At 42.8% G+C, this 21,201-nt stretch overlaps 1 protein-coding gene across 3 annotated transcripts in view; it reads left to right on the top strand.

Annotated features, from left to right (window-relative positions):
• Positions 1 to 20,950, top strand: part of WNT5B (Wnt family member 5B) — a 139,761-nt gene extending 118,811 nt beyond the window's left edge. For all 3 annotated transcript variants that reach the window (XM_090275714.1, XM_090275716.1, XM_090275717.1), the window contains one exon: positions 19,549 to 20,950. In XM_090275714.1, coding sequence (XP_090131840.1) covers positions 19,549 to 20,007 — 459 coding nt within the window. In that variant the 3' untranslated portion in view covers positions 20,008 to 20,950. The remainder of the gene's footprint in view (positions 1 to 19,548) is intronic.
• The last annotated feature ends 251 nt before the right edge of the window (positions 20,951 to 21,201 follow it).

Raw genomic sequence — 21,201 nt, 5'->3', positions numbered from 1 at the left:
AGAGGTGGGCCTGCTTAGGGAAGTTTTTACCTGCACCTGCTGATCCTGATGCCCACAGTATTGAACTAATCCCTTTCAAAACGGTCCATTTCCCAATGGGCACCTGCACTTGTTATTTTTAAAACCTTATTAATTTCTCAACAGGACATCTGTCCCTGTACACTCTTATCAGAATTTCAGACAAGGAGTGGATTTCATGTCTTGACTGCCCTCCCTTTGTAATTTGAACAGCTATAATGATTGGAAGTTTAAGCTGTTAGAATTAGTCTAGGGTTTATGATTTCTTAAAGGCTCAGGTAAAAGCAGAGCTGACTTAAGAGCTGCTGTTTTACAATCCAGAAACCCATTCCAAACCCTCATTTAGGTCTAATGGCAAACACACTTGTGTGCTAGGAATGTTAAATGTAAGAGGAAGTGTGAAGGACAGACCAATCTTTGAAGGCTCAAGTAGACAGTCTCACTGATCACTTGTAAGATACAACGATCTCTGAGCCTCAGTTTCAGTAGAAACTAAACTGGAGCTTTTGAGGTGAGCTTGCTTTATTGTATGTGCAGAGCATACCTGGGCACTGATGGTAGGTTACCTTTGTGGTGTTCTGAGGAGCACATGCCTGCTCTGTATGCTCCTTGTTCATGAAGACCCCACCTCTGGGCTCATGCTGTGGACTCCTCTTTCCTTTGCTGCCCTGTAAGGCCTCTGCCCCAGGAAAGTGGGGGGCTCGCTCAGGATAGCCAGTGTGGGTGGGGAGTGTGGGCTTGCATCCAGGTCTCCCTGTAGGGAGGTCTGAGATCTGAGTGCTGGATGGTGGGACACCCTCCTGACAAAGGGCCAGGTGACCACGGACCTCTCACAGACTGCTCTCTGGGGGTGGTGTTCACATTCAGGTCTGTGTCCAGTCAGCTGGCCCAGAGGCCCAGGCCAGGTACTTTAGTGAGAGCAGAGAAGAACTAATTAAAAAATGAGAGCAGAGCTTTTTGAGTAGAAATAAATCCAGAAATTTAATGTTGGTTCATTGGTGATTTGGTAACAGAATATAAATGTATTTCTAAAAATGTATTTATATGTCAGTTTGAAAATCAGTCATGTTTCATAGGAGTATGTAGGAAATAAATGGGACTGGAAATGTGTTTTACATGAATTGGGATATTGTGATGTTGGCTCGTTAGAACATGGTATACTTGTGTAAATGAAGCATCACCAATAGTGTGAAGTTAGAATTGGTCACTTGCCCATTGTCTTCCATATATATCACATATCCTGAGGCCAGTGTTTTTTAGCCACATATGGGTGTATCGCGGGTGGGATTGATCCGTGGTGGTTTGAGAGGTAGTGGTTGATGCTCTGAACTACGGTGTTATGGTATAAACTGGGGCAGAGACCAAACTCTTAGGTGACTGTCTGCTCTGAGGGCATCTGTGGGGCTGCCTCGGTCTCCAGGACCTCCTGTCTGTTTAGCAGTCCCTTCCACAGTCTCTGGATGTTTAACCACCACTGCAGAGAGAGGGATGAGAAATGTTAAGATCTTTATCTTCTGAATGCCAAAGCTTTATCCATTTTTCAAGATCCCAGTGTAACACCACCCACTCCTTCAATCTTTCCCATCCCCCTTAGGTAGTAGTCTCTGCATCGAAACTGCAGTAGAACATTTGTACTTTTCCTGAGATGTAGCGTACCCTACTTCATCTCATGGGCTGCAGGTTTCTGCGGACAGGGATCGCCATGTATGCTGCTTTGCAACAACACTCCCTGCACTTTACACGGGTAGGTGTGTGCAGATGAAAGTTCCCATATTGCTTCCTAGCAAGAGGTCAAATTCATGGAGGGCTGTTTCCTGTCTCTGCTCTGAGCTGTCTGTGGGGCATTGTAACAGATGTGGAGGTGACTAAGCATTCATCCTAATCTGGGCCCCATTTCAGTCACAGTCTTGACCCCACTTCTGCTGGCTCCTCATTTTATTACCCTTAATTGTTTGTTTGTTTGTACTGGGCCCTTATCTTGGCAGCCCCTTCCCTTCCATCTGCCACATCTGGCATCTGCTGTCCCTTGCATGCTTCTGGCATCTGCTGTCACTTATACTCCTCCCCCTGCTCGTCCCCCTGTCTCTCGCCCCCTTCCTCCAGTACCTCTTCTATGGCCCTTTATCTCCCTCCCTTGGCCTCTGTCTGCTTCCTGTTGGGAATCCTTTTGCTTTTTCAGTTGAAATTTTTGGAGTGACATTAGACAATAAGATTATAGAGGTTTCAGGTTTACAATTCTGTAACACATCATCTGTATATTGTATTGTGTGTTCACCGACCCAAGTAAGGTCTCCCTTCAGCACCATTTATCCCCCACATACCCTTTCTACCTCTCCCCAATCCTTTTTCCCTCTGGCAGTCACCACATTATTGTCTGTGTCTATGAGTTTTATTTATTTCTTTTTTAGTTTGTTTTTTGCTTAATCCCATCACCATTTTCACGCAGCCCCAAAACCTCCTGCCCCTCTGACGGCTGTCAGTCTTTTCTCTGTCTATGAGCCTGTTTCTATTTTGTTTGTCAGTTTATTTTGTTCGTTAGATTCCACATATGAGTGAAATCATATGGTACTTGTCTTTCTCTGACTGGGTTATTTCACTTAGCATAATGCTCTCCAGGTCCATCCATGCTGTCACAAAGGGTAAGATTGCCTTCTTTTTTTATAGCTGAGTAGTAAACGTACCACAGCTTTTTGATTCATTCATCTACTGATGGACACTTGGGTTGCTTCCAAATCCTGGCAATTGTAAATAATGCTGCAGTGAACATAGGGGTGCTTATGTTCTTTCAAATTAGTGTTTTGTGTTTCTTCGGATATATTCCCAGAAGTGGAATCGCTGGGTCATAAGGCAGTTCCATTTTTAGTTTTTTGGGGTATTGCCATAGAGCTTTCCCCAGTGGCTGCACCAGTCTGCATTCCCACTAACAGTGTGCAGGGTTTTCTTTTCTCCACATCCTCACCAGCACTTGTTTGTTGATTTATTGGTGATAGCCATTCTGACAGGTGTGAAGTGGTATCTCATTGTGGTTTTAAGTTGCATGTCTGTAATGATTAGCGACATTGTGAATCTTTTCATATGTCTATTGGCCATCTGTAATTCCTCTTTGGAGAAGTGTCTTTTCAGATCCTTTCCTCATTTTTTAAATTGGAATTTTTTTTTTATTGTAAGTTCTTTATAAATTGTGAATATTAAGTCCTTATCAGATGCAGCATTGGTAAATATGTTCTCCCATTCGGTGCATTGTCTTTTCATTTTGTTGATGGTTCCATTTGTTTTTTCTTTTGTTTCCCTTTCCTGAGGAGATATATCAGAAAAAATGTTACAACGAGAAATGTCCACATTTTACTGCCTATGTTTTCTTTTTCTTTCTTTTTACTTTTTTTTGGGGGGGGAACCCTGCTCTGTAACAATTCCCCTTTCTCAATGGGTGAAGGTCTCGTGCTCCTCTAGGTGCTTCAAGCTGGACATGGTCATCATCCTACCTACCCTTGGGTCCAGAAATCCCTAATAAGAGTTGAGGTGAGGAGGGGAGGGTGGCCTTCCCACATGGGAAGGGATCTTGCAGAATCCAGGTCAATTGGCTGTCCCCAGGCAGCGGCATGCTTGGTTTAACAATCTGGCATCCTTGTTGTATTCTGGGGGCAACAGATTTGGCAACAGGGTTAAAAGGCATCATTCAGTTCATAACCACTAGATGACAAAAGGCAGGGATTAATTTTTCAATGTCCTACATTAGGGGAAAAAAAAGGCTTCTTTGGAAGAAGGCATGCAAAGCATGTCACACCTGGCCAAAGCCCTTTTGCCCACTATACTTAGTTTGGGCTAAGGGGAATATTTTAGATTTCCCCCCTCTCACACCTCTGGGCCCTTTTTGTCTCAGCCATTATTACTGCCTCTGTTTCCTTCTAGGATTCATATGGTTTCGAGTCTAACATTTAAGTCTTTAATCCATTTGAGTTTTTCTTGTGTAAGAAGATGGCCTAATTTCATATTTTTTGCACATATCTGTTTCATTTTCCCAACACCATTTATTGAATAGACTATCTTTACCCCATTATATGTTTTTGCTTCCTTTGTCAAATAATGACCATATAAACATGGATTTATTTCTGGGTTCTCTATTCTGTTCTGTTGATCTATATGTCTGTTTTTAATGCCAGTACTATTCTGTTTTGATTACTATGGCCTAGTAGTATAGTTTGATATCAGGTAGTGTGATTTCTTCAATTTTGTTCTTCCTTTTCAGAATTGCTGTGGCTATTCACAGTCTTTTGTGGTTCCATATAAGTTTTTAGAATATTTGTTCTAGTTCTATGAAATATGTCATTGCTATCTTGATAGTAATTGTGTTGAATCTATAGATTGTTTAGGTAGTATGGACATTTTAATGATGTTATTTCTATCTATGAACATGGTATATTCTTTCACTTATTTGTATCTTATTCAATTTCTTTCTTCAATGTCTTATAATTTTCTGTGAACAGGTATTTTACATCCTTGGTTAAATTTATTCCTAGGTATTTTTTGATGCAATTGTAAATGGGATTGTTTTTCTTAGTTTCCCTTTCTGATAGTTCATTATTGTTGTGTATAAATGCAACTGAATTCTGGATATTTATTTTATATCCTGCTACTTTACTGAATTCATTTATTAGTTCTAGTCGTTTTTGGTGGAATCTTTAGGATTCTCTATACAGTATCACGTCATCTTCAAATTGTGACAGTTTTACTTCTTTCTTTCCAATTTGGATACCTTTTATTTCTTCTTGTCTGATTGTTATGGCTAAAACTTCCAGTACTGTGTTGGAAGAGTGGTGAAAGTGGACATCCCTGTCTTGTTCCTGATCTTAAGGAACTCATTGAGTATGATGTTGACTGAGGGTTTGTCATATATGGCCTTTATTACTTCAAGCTTTGTTCTCTCTATTCCCATTTTTCTGAGAGTTTTTATCATAAATGGGTGCTGGATTTTATCAAATGCCTTTTCTGCATCTATTGATATGATTGTGATTTTTAAATCCTCACCTGAGGACAAGCTTATGGATTTCAGAGAGAGGGAAAAGGAGGGAAAGAGAGAGAGGGAGAGAAACATCGATGTAAGAAAGAAATATTGATTGGTTGTCTCTCTCACATGCCCCAACCAGGAACCAAACCCATACTCTAGGTATGTGCCCTGACCAGGAACCAAGCCAGTGACCTTTCGGTTTGCAGGATTATACTCCAACCAAGTGAGCCACACTGGCCAGGGCTGATATGATCATGATTTTTATTCTTCATTTTGTTTATATAGTGTATCACATTTATTGATTTGTGAATATTGTACCACCTTTGCATCCCAGAATAAATCCCACTTGATCATGTTGTATGATCTTTTTAATGTATTGCTAGATTTGGTTTGTTAATATGTTGTTGAGGATTTTAGCATCTATGTTCATCAAGGTTATTAGCTTATAATTTTCTTTCTTTGTGGTGTTCTTTATCTGGTTTTAGTATTAGGATAATGCTGGCCTCATAAAATGAGCTTGGGTATCCTCCCTCCTCTTGAATTTTTTGGAATAGTTTGAGAAAGATAAGTGTTAGTTCTTTGAATGTTTGATAAAATTCACCTATGAAGTCATTCTGTCCAAGACTTTTGTTTGTTGGGAGTTTTTGGTTACTGCTTCAGTTTCATTAGTTGTAATCTATCATTTTTTATTCTTCCTGATTGACTTTTAGAAGAAAGTATGTTTCTAGGAATTTATCCATTTCATCTAGATTGTCCAATTTGTTGACCTATAGTTGTTCATAATATTTTCTTATAATCCTTTGTATTTCTTTGGTATCAGTTGTTACTCCTCTTTCATTTCTGATTTTATTTATTTGGGTTCTCTTTTTTTCTTGATAAGTCTAGTTAAAGGATTGTCTATCTTGTTTATTTTTTTCAAAGAACCAGCTCTTGGTTTCATTGATCTTTTATATTTTTTAGACTTTATTTTGTTTATTTTTGCTCTGATCTTCATCATTTTTTTTTCTTCTGCTAACTCTGGGCTTTGTCTGTTGTTCTTTTTTCTAGTTCCTTTAAGGGTAAAGTTAGACTGTTGAGATTTTTCTTGTTTCTTGAGGTCAACCTATAATGCTATGAATTTCCCTCTTAGGACTGCTTTCACTGCATCCAATAGATTTTGGGTTGTTGTAGTCTTATTTTAATTTGTTTCAGAGTATCTTTTTACTTCTTCCTTGATATCATTGTTAACCCATTCATTGTTTAGTAACATGTTATTTAGCATCCATATCTTTGTATGTTTTACAGTTATTTTCTTGTGATTAATTTCTAGTTTCATACCATTATGATCAGAGAAGATGCCTGATATGATTTCAGTCTTCTTAAATTTGAGACTTGTTTTGTGTTCTAATATGTGATCTGTGCTAGAAAATGTTCCATGTCCATTAAAAAGGAATGTATATTCTGTTTGGGGGAATGTGTTTTGGAAGATATCAATTAAATCCATCTGATCTAGTGTCATTTAAGGCTGCTGTTTCCTTGTTGATTTTATGTCTGGAAGATCTATCCATGGATTTCAATGGGGTGTTAAAATCCCCTACTGTGATTGTATTACTGTCAATCTCTCCCTTTATGTCCATAAAAATTTGCTTTATATGTTTAGGTGCTCCTGTGTTGAGTGCATAAATGTTCCCAAGTGTTATATCCTTCTGTTGGATTGTTTCCTTTATCATTTTGTAGTGTGTTTCTTTATCTCTTATTATAGCCTTTGTTCTAGTCTATTTGGTCAGATATAAGTATTGCTTTCCAGCTTTTATTTTCATTTCCATTTTCATGAAATGTCTTTTTCCACCCCTTTATTTTAGCCTCTATGTATATTTTGTTTTGAGGTGGGTTTTTAAAAATCTTCACCCAAGGATATGTTTATTGATTTTAGAGAGAGAGGAAAGAGAGAGGAGGGGGGAGGGAAGGAGGGATGGAGGAAGGGGGAGAGAGAGAGAGAGAAAGGGAAACACTGATGTGATAGAAGAACATCAATCGGTATGCACTACCACTGGGGATTAAACCTGCAACCTCAGTATGTGCTGTGAAGGAGAACAGAACCCCTAATTTTTTGTGTGTGTATGGGATGATGCTCTAACCAACTGAGCCACCTGGTCAGTTGGTAATATAGTTACCATACATATGGGTTCCTGTTTTTTGTTTTTTTTTTAATCCATTCAGCTACCCCATTTCTTTTTATTGGAACATTTAAGCCATTTACATTCAAAGTGATTATTGATAGGTACATTTTTATTGACATTGTATTCTTTTAATTATGTTCCTCTGTTTTTCTTCTTCTTTTTCTTCTTAAAGAAGACCCTATAACATTTTTTAAGTTATACCTTATTTTTATGCTATTACAGTTGTCCCAAAAGTTCCCTCTTTGTCTTCCTCCACCCAGCCCCTGCCTCACTCCCTCAGGAATTCCCCACACCGTTGTCTATGTCCATGTGTCCTGCATGTGTGTTTTTTGGCTACACTATTCCCTATGCTGTACTTTACATCCCTGTGGCTATTCTGCAGCTAACAATTTGTACTTCATAATCCCTTCACCTTTTTCACCCTAACCCTAGCCCTCCTTCCATCTGGCAACCATCCAAACATTCTCTATCTATGATTCTGTTACTGTTCTGCTTTTTTATTTTGTTTTTTAGATTCAGTTGTTAATAGGTATGTACTTATTGTCATTTTATTGTTCACATTTTTTATCTTTATTTCATATAATACTGGATTGGTGATTATGAACTCCTTTAGATTTACTTTGTCTGGGAAGCTTTTTATCTGTTCTTCAATTATAAATGATAGCTTTTCTGCGTAGAGTAATCTTGGTTGCAGGTCCCTGCTTTTCATCACTTTGGATCTTTCTTGCCAATCCCTTCTAGCCTGCAAAACTTCTTTTGAGAAATTAGCTGACAGTCTTGTCGGGGCTCCCTTGTAGGTAACTAATTGCTTTTCTCTTGCTGCTTTTAAGATTCTTTCTTTGTATTTAACCTTTGGCATTTTAATTATGATGTGTCTTGGAGTGGGCCTCTTTGGGTCCATCTTGTTTGGGACTCTCTGTGTTTCCTGGACTTAAATGTCTATTTCCCTCACCAAATTAGGGACGTTATCTGTCATTTTTTTTCAAATAGGTTTCCAATTTCTTGCTCTTTCTCTTCTTCCAGCACTCCTATGATGTAAATATTGGTATACTTGAAGTTGTTTCAGAGGTTCTTTACAGTACCCTCATTTGGGGGGTGGGGGGATTCTTTTTTTCTTTTGCTGTTCTGATTGGGAGTTTTTTGCTTCCTTATGTTCCAAATCACTAATTTGACTCTCTGCTTCATCCACCCTGCAGTTGATTCCCTGTTAATTGTTCTGTATTTCAATTAGTGTATCCTTCATTTCTGACTGAATTTTTTTTATGTTGTTGAGGTCCTCACTAAGTTCCTTGAGCATCCTTATAACCAACGTTTTGGACTTTGCATCTGATTGATTGCTGTTCTGCATTTTGTTTATTTCTTTTTCTGGAGTTCTGTTCTGTTCTGTTCTTTTGGGCCATGTTTCGTTGTCTCCTCATTTTGGCAGCCTCCCTGTGTTTGTTTTTATGTATTTGATAGAGGTACTACATCTCCCAGGCTTGATAGAGTGACTTAATGTAGTAGGTATCCTGTAGGACCCAGTGGCACAGACTCTCCTATTACCCAAGCTGGGTACTCAAGGTGCACCCACTGTGGGGACTGTGTTAATCCTTGATATCTGTTGGCAAATCCAAGGTCAGCCACTGCCAGGGTCACATAGCATTAGCTACAAAGTGATCTGCAGATGGCTGCTACTTGGTCTTGGGGGTGCCCAGGAGAGGCCAAGCTGTGAACCAAGGCTGGCTTCTGCTAGTGCTGGGCCTGGAGCAACTTAGTGAAAGGCACAGGGCTTGCTGAAGCCAGAATGCAGCCTGTTTCAGAGAATTTAGGAAAATCTGAACCACGGGCCACGACAGCCATTCATATGGAAAAGCCACTGCGAACAGCTTGAGTGGGCTTGAAAGTTGAGTGGAGCAAGTCCTCAGGGAATCACCAAGATAGGGCAAACAGTCTGAGCCAGGTTGATGGAGTCTCAGATATGGCACCCACCTGCTGGCTCTGTGGTGGGAGGGCTCAGAAAAGGAACAATGGCCTTCTGTCTGGAAGAAAGCTGCCCTCCATCTCTCACCCTGATGCTGAACAGTTTAGTTCCTCCTCGTATGTCTCTGATGCCTTTCAATCTATTGCCCCAGCACTGGAGCTCAGGAGGAGTGAGTCCAAGTTAGTCTCTGTGTGGGCCCTTTAATAGGAACTGTGTGGGATTCCAGCAGTTTCTGTCTTCCACAATCTCAATCTCTGCTAGTTTTTACAGTCAGAAGTTATGGGGCTTATCTTCCTCACACTGAAACCCTTTCGAGCCTGGTGTGGAGCTGGGACTCTTCACTTCTGAGATGACACTCCCGATTTTTACTTGCCACATGTGGTTGTGGGACCAGCTTGTTCCATGTCTCCACCCCTCCTACCTGTCTCGATGTGGTTTCTTCTTTAATTCCGTAGTTGTAGGACTTCCGCTCAGCTTGATTTCTGATGGTTCTTAATGATGTTGTTTTATAGTTCAGCTGTAATTTTGAGGTGGTTTTGTGAAGAGGCAAGCTATGTTTACCTACGCCGCCATCTTGAGCCTATAACATTTTTTGTAATACTGGTTTCGTGGCAACGAACTCCTTTAGCTTTTCCTTGTTTGGGAAGCTGTTTATTTCTCCTTCAATTTTAAACGATAGTCTTGCTGGGTCAAGCAGTCTTGGTTGTAGTTCCTTGCGTTTCATCACTTTGCATATTTTATGCCAGTTCTTTCCAGCCTAAAATGTTTATGTTGAGAAATCAGCTAATGGTTTTATGTGAGCTCCCTTGTATGTAACTGTCTTTCTCTTCCTGCTTTTAATCTTTGTCTTTAACCTTTGTCCTTTTAATTATGATGTGTCTTGGTATGGGCCTCTTTGGGTTCATCTTGTTTGGGACCTCTGCACTTTCTGGATTAGTGTGTCTTTTTCCTTCTCCAAGTCAGGGGAGTTCTCTGTCATTATTTCTTTAAATAGGTTCTCAATTATTTGCTCTCTCTGTCTTCTCCTTCTGGTACTCCAGTGATGCAGATGCTGTTATGCTTTGTGTTGTCCCAAAGGTCCCTTAAACTATTCTCACTTAAAATTTTCTTTTCTTTTTACTGTTCTGATCATGTGTTTTCTGTTACCTTGTCTTCCAAACTGCAGATTGACCCTCTGCTACATACAACCTACTGTTTATTCCTTCTAGTGTATTCTTCATTTCAGATCTTATATTTTTCATTATGGTTTCTATGTCCTTTTTTGTGCTTTTGTAGTTCCCACTAAGTTCCTTCAGTAGCCTTATAACAATTTCTTTGAACTCTATATCTGTTAAATTGCTTGCCTCCATTTCATTTATTTCTTCTTTTGGAGATTTCTCCTGTTCTTTCATTTGGTATATGTTTTTTGTCTCCCAAGTTAGGTTGCCTCTTGTGTTTGTTAGTTTTTTATTCTTATTTTTATGTTAAATATATTTTATCGATTATATTATTACAGTTGTCCCAATTTTTCCCCCTTTTCTCCCCTCCATCTGGTAACCCCTTTCCTTACAGCAACTCCCCTACCCCCAGTTCATGTCCAGGGGTCATGCATATTTCGCTTCTCCATTTCCTATACTATTCTTAACATCCCCCTGTCTATTTTGCATCTGCCAATTATGCTTCATAATACCTCCACCTTTTCTCCCATCCTCCTCCTTCCACCTCCCGACTGATAACCCTCTAGATGATTTCCATATCTATGATTCTGTTTCTGTTCTCATTGTTTGCTTAGTTTGCTTTTGTTTTTGAGATTAAGTTTTGATAGTTGTCAGTTTGTTGTCATTTTAATGTTCATAGTTTTTATCTTCTTTTTCTTAAATATGTCCTTTTAACATTTCATATAATAAGGGCTTGGTGATGATGAATTCCTTTAGCTTTACCTGGTCTGGGAAGCACTTTATCTGCCCTTCCATTCCAAATGATAGCTTTGCTGGATAGAGTAATCTTGATTGTAGGTCCTTGCTTTTCATCACTTTGAATACCTCTTGCCAGTCCCTTCTTGCCTGCAAAGTTTCTTTTTTAAGAAATTAGCTGATAGTCTTATGGGCACCCCTTTGTAGGTAACTCTATTCTCTTGTTGCTTTTAAGATTCTGTCTTTATCGTTAACCTTTGGCATTTTAATTATTATGTGTCTTGGTGTGGTCCTTTTTGGGTCTAGCTTGTTTGGGACTCTCTGTGCTTCCTGGACTTGTACGTCTATTTCCTTTGCCAAATTAGGGAAGTTTCTTTCATTATTTTTTCAAATAAGTTTTCAATTTCTTGGTCGTCTTCTTTTCCTTCCAGCCACTCTGTGGTTCAGATGTTAGTATGTTTAAAGTTGTCCCAGAGATTCCTAAGCCTCGCTTTTTTTTTGCATTTTTGTTTCTTTCTGTTCTGGTTGACTGTTTATTTCTTCCTTTTGTTCCAAATCATTTATTTGAATCCCAGCTTCCTTTCATTCACTGTTGATTCCCTGTTTATTTTTATTTTTCATTTCACTTAGTGTAACCTTCATTTCTTCCTTTATTTTTTTGGTGTACTCTGTGACCTTTCTGAGCATCCTTATCACCAGTATTTTAAACTCTGCATCTGATAGGTTGGCTCTCTTGGTTACATTTAGTTCTTTGTCTGGAGTTTCATTCTGTTCTCTCTATTGGGCCATATTTCTTTGTCTCCTCAATTTGGCAGGCTCCCTTTGTTTGTTTCTGTGTATTAGGTAGACCTTTTTTTACTCCCTGTCTTAGCAGGTTGACCTATTTTCAAAAAGACACCTGTAAATTCTGTGGGGTGGATCCTTAGGTAATCGCCAGGGTGGGGCAACCCACTTCATCATTTTGTGCCTCTGTGTTGGGGAGGACTGGAAGTGGGGACTGTACCACTGCCTGGCTTCTGGAGGTTTGCCCAGCACTCACCCCATTTCCAGTCACTTCACCCACTCCCCATATGCGACTGGCACCCTTCAAGCTGTTGCTCTGTTGTTGAATTACAGAGTTGGTAGGTTGCATACATTTTAAGGCCACACGGGTCCTTCAAGCAGAGTTTCCTGAATATCTGGTGGTTTCTTCCACTGCCCAACCCCACTTGTTTATACAGCCAGAAGTTATGGGGATTTATCTTCCCAGCGCCAGAATCCTGGGCTGTGCAGTCTGGCCTAGGGCTGGGATCGCTCACCCCCAAGGTATTTCTCCTGATTTTTATCCACCATGCATGAATGTGGGACCACCCATGCCCATTCCACTGCCACTGCCTCTCTGTGTCACACCACATCTCCTTGCCTCTCTGCTCTTCTCCATGCCTCTCTGCTCCTCCTACCCATGTGGGTGAATGTGGCTTCTTTAAATCCTTGATTGTCAGACTTCTATACAGTTTGATTTTCTGACAGTTCTTTGTGTTATTTGTTTTGAGATTTCTTTTTTTAAACAAGGTTACTTTATTTTATTTTATTTATCTGTTTTTAGAGAGAGGGGAAAGGAGAAAGAGAGGGATAGAAACATCAATGTGCAGTTGCCTCTCACTCGCACCCCCAACTGGGAACCTGACATGCAACCTAGTCATGTGCCCTGACTGGGAATCGAACCAGTGACACTTGGTTTGCAGGCCAATGCTCCATCCACTGAGCCACAGCAGCCAGGGCCTGTTTTGAGATTTAGTTGTAGTTCTTTCTGTGGTTGCATGAGGAGGTGGAGCATTTCTACTTATGCCTTCATCCTGACCAGAAGTCTTCTGTTTGTTTCTATGTATTAGGTAGATCTGTTATGACTCCCAGTCTTGGTAGAGTGACCTTATGTAGTAGGTGTCCTGTGGAACTCAGTGACTCAGTCTACTTGATCAGCTGAGATGGGTGCTCCAAGAATGACCCTTTTGTTGATTATGGGGGCCCTCCTGTTGTAATTGAGTCATGACTGCTATTGACCCATTTGTGCATGGGTTCTATCCTCAAGCTGGCTGTCTGCGATTATCTACCCCAACCACATTGTATGAGCTACTGTGCAGGTGCTTACCACACAAAGTGGAATTCAGCTCGGCAGGTTCTGGTGCCTGCCAGATCTCTCTTTGAATATGCCACTTGTGAAGCTTATTGGATCCTACTCTGAGGTGGTCCGAAGCTGGCCACTGGGTGTATTGGTTCTGGGGCCCCTTGGGAGGGACTCTGGTGTAGACCTACATCAGATGCTGCCTGTGACTGGCCTTGGGCATCCTGTTTGGAGCTACACAGCAACCCACAGTTTGTTGCAGCTTCTGCTGGGCCTGCATGTGTGCTGTATGCACCAAGCTGCACACCAAGTCTGGCTTTTACCACTACTATGCCCAGGGGAAGGTCAGGAAATGTCCAAAGGCACCCTGAGATCCACCTCCACCTGCTGCTGCCTGCCAGCTGCCTGTTAGGCTCAGTTGCTAAAAAAGCCTCTGGTGGTACTCAAGTTACATGAGGTAGTTTCTCAGTGAGTCACCAGGTAAGGGTGAGTGTGTTCACCAGATTGATACAGGTTTAAACTTGGTGCCAATGCTGGGTCTGAGACCACTCAGCAAATATCTCTGGGTATATCAAGTTTTATGCACCCACTAGGTGCTCGCACACTTTTGTGGTGCCTTGGGGTTTTAGGGAGTCATCAGGGTGAAGTCAGCAGAGGTTATCAGGCCCAAACAGACCAAGATTTTGCTGTTTGAAGGGACAGCTCTGCACCCATTGGGCGTGCAAATGAAAATGGCCCTTGTCCTAGAGCCTCCCAACTCAGTCTGTCCCAGACTCTGCCAGGAGCCCAATCCTAGCTAGGTATGGCTAAGGGATCTCTGCTGGGTGGGGCAGGTGACAGTCAGGCTTGGGAGAAGGTAGCGGGATTGGCCCCTGCCCCAGAGCCACACAACTCAGTCAGTTCCAGATCCTGCTCAAATCTTGGAAGGGTGGAACCACCAGTAGCTTGGAGAGTAGGGCAATCAGATCTTTTGTGAGGAGGAGGTACCAGTTAGGTTCACAGAAAGATGGTGGGAATGGCCCCCACTCCAAAGCCACGCAGTTCAGTCACTAACACCCCCTGAGTCTGCCCAGACCTCTACACCCCAACCCAGGCCACTGATTCTTCAGCCAGGTGCAAACTTCACAGGGGGGTGGGTGGGGAGTCCAGATGGTGGAGCTGTTGCTTTCCCCCAGGTTCATGCTGCAGGAACAGGAGTGTTCCACACAAGAAAGATGGTGTCCGCAGTGTGGGAGAGGGACCCAGCACAGGGATCCTGGCTGCTGTCCCTTCAGCTCTCTCCTCAGAGCCACAAACCCCAGTCTCTCTTCACAGGACTCTAGATTGCTCTGCCCTCCTTCTACCAGAGCCCAGGGTGAGTGGCTGCAAAGGAGATTTTGTGTGTTGGCCCTTTAAGAAGGCACATGTGTCTCTAGTAGGCTCCTCTTCTTCCTGGCAGACAGATTTTCAGGGCCACATGTTATATGGGTGCCTCTTCCCAGCTCTAGTGCTCTGGGCTGGAGTGCTCAGCTTGAGGCTGAGACCCCACACTTCTCAGGTGGAACCACCGCAGCTGAGATATCCTTCCAGAATCTCAGCTGCTGCCTGTAAGAGCAGGGCCAGACCTTTTCACATCTCTGCCCTTCTTACCAGTCTTGCTGTCGCTTCTTCTATGAATCCTGGGTTATAAGATTTTTCAGCTAGTCTTCAGTTGGGTATTCAGTTTGCTTGCTCTATATTTTAGTTGTAATTCCAGTTTGATCCTAGGAGGAGGTGAGTGGTACATTCGCCTACTCCACCACCATCTCGGATCCCCTGGGTTGGGAATTCTTGTCCCTCTCTTTTTGACAGTTCCCAAAGAACAGGCCTTAGCCATCAATCATTATCTGAGGCCAGAGGCATTCACTTCCTACTTCTTCACACCTACACAGAAAGTTCCACAAAAAAGACTAAATGGTGGCAGGGATGGAAAATTCCCTGACCAGATATTTTACAACCAGATACATATATTTTTAATGGATTATCTAGGATTTGACATCTTGACCACAGAGTAAATCTTGAGTGTACTTTACAAGAAATTTCCCTTGGCCTTTAAGAGTCTCTGTTAACCCAGTTTTAGATATTGATGTCAAGAGCAGCAGGTTGATACTGCCTGGTCACTCAAGGGCTTCCAAGCATTTTCTAGTTAAAAGCTGCCTAATCTGCCCTGATCGGTGTGACTCAGTTGGTGGAGTGTCATTCTGCAAAGCAAAAGGTCACCAGTTCGATTCCCAGTCAGGGCACGTGCCTGGGTTGTGGGTTCAGTCCCCACTTGGGGGCATGTGAGAGGCAATTGATCATTGTTTCTCTCTCACATTGATGTTTCTCTCCCTCTCTTTCTCCCTCCCTTCCCTTCTCTCTAAAAATAAATAAATAAAATGTTGTTGTTTGTTTTAAAGCTGCCTAATCCTTGTGACATTCCTGTCAGTTACCAGGCTCAATCACACCATTAGGTAGGGGTGAAGAGGACTTAGGGCTTTTCCAGGAGCAAGACGTAGAACTAAAAACATTTTCAAAAACATTATATTGCTTTTCCAGTTATCAAAAAGGGCCAAAAATTGGGATATCTCTCTTCCCCTTCTCCTACAGGAGGAATTTATATTATTATCAATAGTAAAATATTTTAAAATACAAATACTATGTTTCTACAATGTCTTCCTTCCTAGAGGAAGGGTGGAATGAATGTCTAAATAGGATCAGTGACACTCTTCCTCTTAGATTTGTTTTACTAAAATTCCTATCCTTACTCTGTGAGGTCTTGCTTCGACTCTTTTTACCCAAATCTCCCTAAGTGTTTGCTCTCAGTGGAGATGCTTATCCTGTTCCCTTAGTCATTTAGCAGCAAGGTACACAGTTTTAGGCCCTTAACGCCTTCCTCCTCCCAGCAGCGCCAGAGGCCTGACATCCCTGTCTAAACCAAGGACCATCTCCTGTGGAATGTCAGGCTCCAGCTTGAACCTGGGGATTTGTGTCAGAAGGATAATTGCAGGCCCTGTCTTTGAAGTGCCTGTTGGAATGGGGTAAGGGTTCCTTTATGCCTTGAGCCTGGAACTGCCTGACGATACAGGTGCATTTAACTTTGGGGAGGAAGCTGCCTTTCTTCTTCCCCCTAAGTGGTTTTTAAGCCCCAAGACTGTAGTGCAAAAGTGCTAGATGTTCCGAGTCCCTCTTGGGTGGCCTTTAACAGGTTAAGGAGGCTCTCTACAACTTCAGTTTTTCCATTATAAAATAGTGGAAATAATTCCATACCAGAAAAAAAGATCAGAAGAGTTTGGACAATAGCAATATGATGATGTACCTGCAGTGATATCCACCTAGTGCTGAAAAAAAGACACAATCTGGGGCCTCTTGAAAAGAAATCTGAAGAAAACACCTTAAGGAATGAGTCTCTAGTCAGTTGGTAATGATAAATGTGGCATAGGAAATTGTTCTGTGGTGGGCTTGCACTTCTTTTTTTTTTTTAATGTTAACATCTTTAATTTTTAATTGACATATAACATCTTAATCTCTTTTTTAATATGTTTTATTGATTATGCTGTTACAGTTGCCCCAATTTCTTTTCCCTCTGCTCCCCTCCACCCAGTGACCCCACCCTCCAGTTGTCCCCCCCCCCTTAGTTCATGCCCATTGGTTGTGCATATAGTTCTTCTCAACGTCTTCCTGTCTACTCCACTTCTTTCTACTATGCTTCTTAATTCCTGCATCATTTACCTCCCTTCCCCTCTTCCCTTTACCTCCCCCCTATATGCTCCCCATACCTATAATTCTTTTCCCACTCTCGTTGCCTACTTAGTTTGCCTTTGTTTCGATTCCCTAGCTTCTTTTGTTGGTTGTTGTGATACAGTTTTCATTTTAATGTTCATAGTTTTGATCCTCCTTCTTCTAAACAAGTCCCTTTAACATCTCATATAACAGTGGTTTGGATCTAACGAACTCCTTCAGTTTTACTTTGTCCTGGAAGCACTTTCTCTGCCTTTCCATTCTGAATGACAGCTTCACTGGATAGAGTAATCATGGCTGTAGGTTTTTTATTTTCATTACTTTGAATATTACTTGCCAGTCCCTTCTTGCCTGCAGGGTCTCCTTTGAGAAATCAGCTGATAGTCTAATTGGGACCCCTTTGTACGTTAATTCTCTTCTTCTCTCTTGCTGCTTTTAAATTTTTCTCTTTATCTTTAATTTTTGACATTTTGATTATAATGTGTCTTGGTGTGATTCTCCCTGGGTCCAGTTTATTTGGAACTCTCTGTGCTTCCTGGACCTGTAAGTCTATTTCCTTCCCCAAGTTCGGGAAGTTCTGCTTCATTATTTTTTCACATAATTTTTCAATTTCTAGTTCTTCTTCTTCCCTTCTGGCAACCCTATAATTTGGATGTTCGCTCTCTCATAGCTGTCTCATAGGGTTCTGAGCTTCTCTTCATTTTCCTCACTTTTTGTTTCCTCTTTCTGCACTGGTTGACTGTTCCTTCCCTATGTTCCAATTTGTTGATTTGATCCCTGGTTTTCCTTCCCTCACCACTTGTTTCATATGTGTTTTTGTTCATTTCAGCAGGACTAGCCTTCATTCCTTCCCCATCTTGATTAAGTCCCGCTGTTATTTCTGTAAGCTGTCTTATAACTATAGCTCTGAACTGAGCCTCAGAAAGATTATCTATCTGCTGGTCCGATAGATCATGTATTTGCTGTCTGGTCAGCTGCGTGATTGAGATCTCTATCATGATCCCTGCCATTCTGGCAGTTTTTTGCTTCCTGGGTGGGGTTGTCACACCTCCTACGCTATCGGGGGCAGAGCCCCATGCATTTGTCACTACGTGGTGACCCTTCTCACCACGCTGCGGCTCTTTGTGTGGGGGCGGGGGTCCAAGATGGATTCCTGCTGTTGTCTCTCCACTGAAAGACTGGGAGCCTCTTCCTCCATCCCCACGTCCTCTGGGCCTCACAGGCCTAGGCAATGGCGGTCTGCCTTCCCTGACGTTGGAATCACAAGCTAACGAGTATGTCTGCAGCTGGGGGTGCTTCCCAGGTGTTTCTTGCCTGTTTTTAAATACGGATGTCTGCTGACTGCCATCCCGCCGCCGTTGCCGCAGCTGCTGCCGCCAGGACAGCTTGACCTCTCCACCAGGCTTCTCCCCTCCTACCGGTTCGGACAAGCACCACTTGTTTATAACTTCATAGGTTGGACTTCCATGGAGCTTTATTTTCTGGAACTTCTGGTTATTTCTGGTTTTGCAGTAGTTGTATTCCTTCTTAGTTGTGAAGGGAGATGGAGCATATCAGTCTAGGCCTCCATCTTGGCCAGAAGTCTGGGCTTGCACTTGTATCCTGCCATCTGCACCTTGGGCCTGCCACGGGTGATTTGACACAATGTGTCAGCATGCTTTCACTGGAAAGCACTTTGCAAACAGCTTCTGCTCTACTCTTTTTTTTAAAAGATTTTATTTATTTATTTTTAGAGACAGGGAAGGGAGGGAGAAAAAGAGGGAAAGAAACATCAATGTGTGGTTGCCTCTCATGTGTCCCCAACTGGGGACCTGGCCCACAACCCAGGCATGTGCCCCGGCTGGATGGCGATCAAACCAGCAACCCTTTGATTCTCAGTGCTCAATCCACTGAGCCACACGAGCAAGGGCTTCTGATCTACTTTTGCTTTTACATTTTGATTTGGGATAACCCAACTTCAAATCCACTCTACACTGTTATGGTTCAGTGACTTCTGGGGTAGATTTGACTTCGCATGAATCACCCCTATAGTTGGACCCACCAACCTTCATTCAGTTCCATTGCATGGGCCATGCTCCTCTCCCTCCACTGTCACCTCCTTTCCCAGGGATATCTGATATGATGTGGTCTATGGTGAAGCTCCTGATGACTCTACGGCATTAATGACCATTGCATTTTTTAAATTATTTTTTTCATTTATTTCATTTAAATGACCATTGAACTCTTAGGACATGTGGCAAGATCCGGGAAGCTTTTGCTAACCAGGGCCCTGCCAGCAGTGTCTGTTACAGGCTTATAACTCTACTGAATTCTGTTTTCTTCCTGGTGCTCCACATCATATGAAAGCTGGACACATTTTGTAGGTTTTTATTTGTTCTTTTTGAGATCAAGATAGAGATTTATTGTGACAAATTTCAAGTAATATGAAATGGGTAAAGTAGGACGTGCTAGCGCCCCATGCCCCAGCTGTGGCAGGTCAGACCACTGCATGCCTTGCCAGCATGTTTCTTCGCAGGGCTCTCCTACTTGCTGTCAATCTGAGCCACTGAGGATCCTGGAAAGATCTTTGTTATAATTGAAAAACTCCTCCTCCTCCCCCATCAGCCCTTTTCTATACTGTCTTGACATCTTCCATCAAGGGCTCTCCTTCTTATTTCCTCTTTCTCCTCCCCCAGGCCGTGTATAAGATGGCAGATGTAGCCTGCAAATGCCACGGTGTGTCTGGGTCCTGCAGCCTCAAGACCTGCTGGCTCCAGCTGGCTGAGTTCCGCAAGGTTGGGGACCAGCTGAAGGAGAAATACGACAGCGCCGCCGCCATGCGCATCACCCGCAAGGGCAAGCTGGAGCTGGTCAACAGCCGCTTCAACCAGCCCACCCCCGAGGACCTGGTGTACGTGGACCCCAGCCCTGACTACTGCCTGCGCAACGAGACCACGGGCTCCCTGGGCACCCAGGGCCGCCTTTGCAACAAGACCTCGGAGGGCATGGATGGTTGTGAGCTCATGTGCTGCGGCCGCGGCTACGACCAGTTCAAGAGCATCCAGGTGGAGCGCTGCCACTGCAAGTTCCACTGGTGCTGCTTCGTCAAGTGCAGGAAGTGCACGGAGGTGGTCGACCAGCACGTCTGCAAATAGCCGGGGCCGCGCTCCTGGCCTCCTCTCCGCTGTGCCTCCCAGAAGATTATATTATATAAATCTATATAAATCTATTTTATATTTGTAAAAATGAATGGGTGGATGATAAATAATTAAAAGAAGAAAATGGAAAGGAAAAGCTTATTTAAGAGACGCTAGAGATCCTTGAGGACTGGACTTTGCTGGTTCTCATGCTCAGTGGGTGGGATAAAGGCCTTTTCCCTTCTCCAGTGGGGCCTCTCCGGACGTAGGGACTTGGGCATAGTCGCTGTCTATCCACCACCCCTCGAGGAGAGAGGTGGCAGCTAGGTGGAGAAGACGATTTTGCCTGGAAGTCTGGAGTCTTTGCCGGGTAGGTGACTGTCCTGGGACCTCAGCCTTTGAGCCAGGAGGCCCTGTGGAAGGCGTCAGGAACTCAGCTTAAGTCTCGAAATCTCCAGGGTCTTGCCCAGAATATTAACAGGTTCTGTGAAAGGGCCTGTGCTTTCCTACCTTTTTATTTGTGTGCATACTTCCAGACACGAGGAGTGACCTGATGCCATCCCTGACCTGTGACTGCAAAGGGACCCACACCTCCCTGGCCTGTCTTTCCAGTGAGAATTACTATTTCTCCACAGTTCACTAGCTCCTGCCACCAGTTCCCTGCACCAGGAGGAAAGGGGGTCGTTTGGCCTGTCATGTTAGGAAAGACACATACTGAATACTTGTGCCTGGGCTGCAGGAAGCCGGGTGCATAACTGGACTGAGTGAACATTGCACTGTGCTCCCACCCAGGGAGGGGAACCTTGTGATGCTGCTGCTGCTGCTGCCACTTCCTCCATCAGCGGAGGCCTCATGCACGACAGGATGCATAGCCAGGTCAGGCTCAGCTGGCCTGGCATGGTCTCTTCATTTCTGCCCCAGATGTACAGTTTCTCTATGACATTAAATACCCTTCATTGAAGTTTCTCTCCCTTTCTTTATTTGGACACATGATTATCTTTTATGAGTCTCCTCTTTTTTGACCTAATCCTTAGAGCCCTGCTACATAGGGAAATTGAGAATTTTCAGAGCTCTAGTTTGGTGATGAGAGATAGGAATAGGAGGATATTATGAGACTTGAATACTGTAATGCATTTAACTGCTGTCCCCAAGGGCTAACACAAAGTTAAATACTCAATAAAAGGCCCTGGCCAGGTGGCTCAGTTGGTTGGA

This window comes from Furipterus horrens, unplaced genomic scaffold (assembly GCF_987537825.1).
Source record: "Furipterus horrens unplaced genomic scaffold, mFurHor1.1.pri manual_scaffold_4, whole genome shotgun sequence".
Taxonomy (NCBI): domain Eukaryota; kingdom Metazoa; phylum Chordata; class Mammalia; order Chiroptera; family Furipteridae; genus Furipterus; species Furipterus horrens.
The sequence above is the reverse complement of the archived record's forward strand: the minus strand, read 5'-3'. Positions and strand labels throughout refer to the sequence as shown.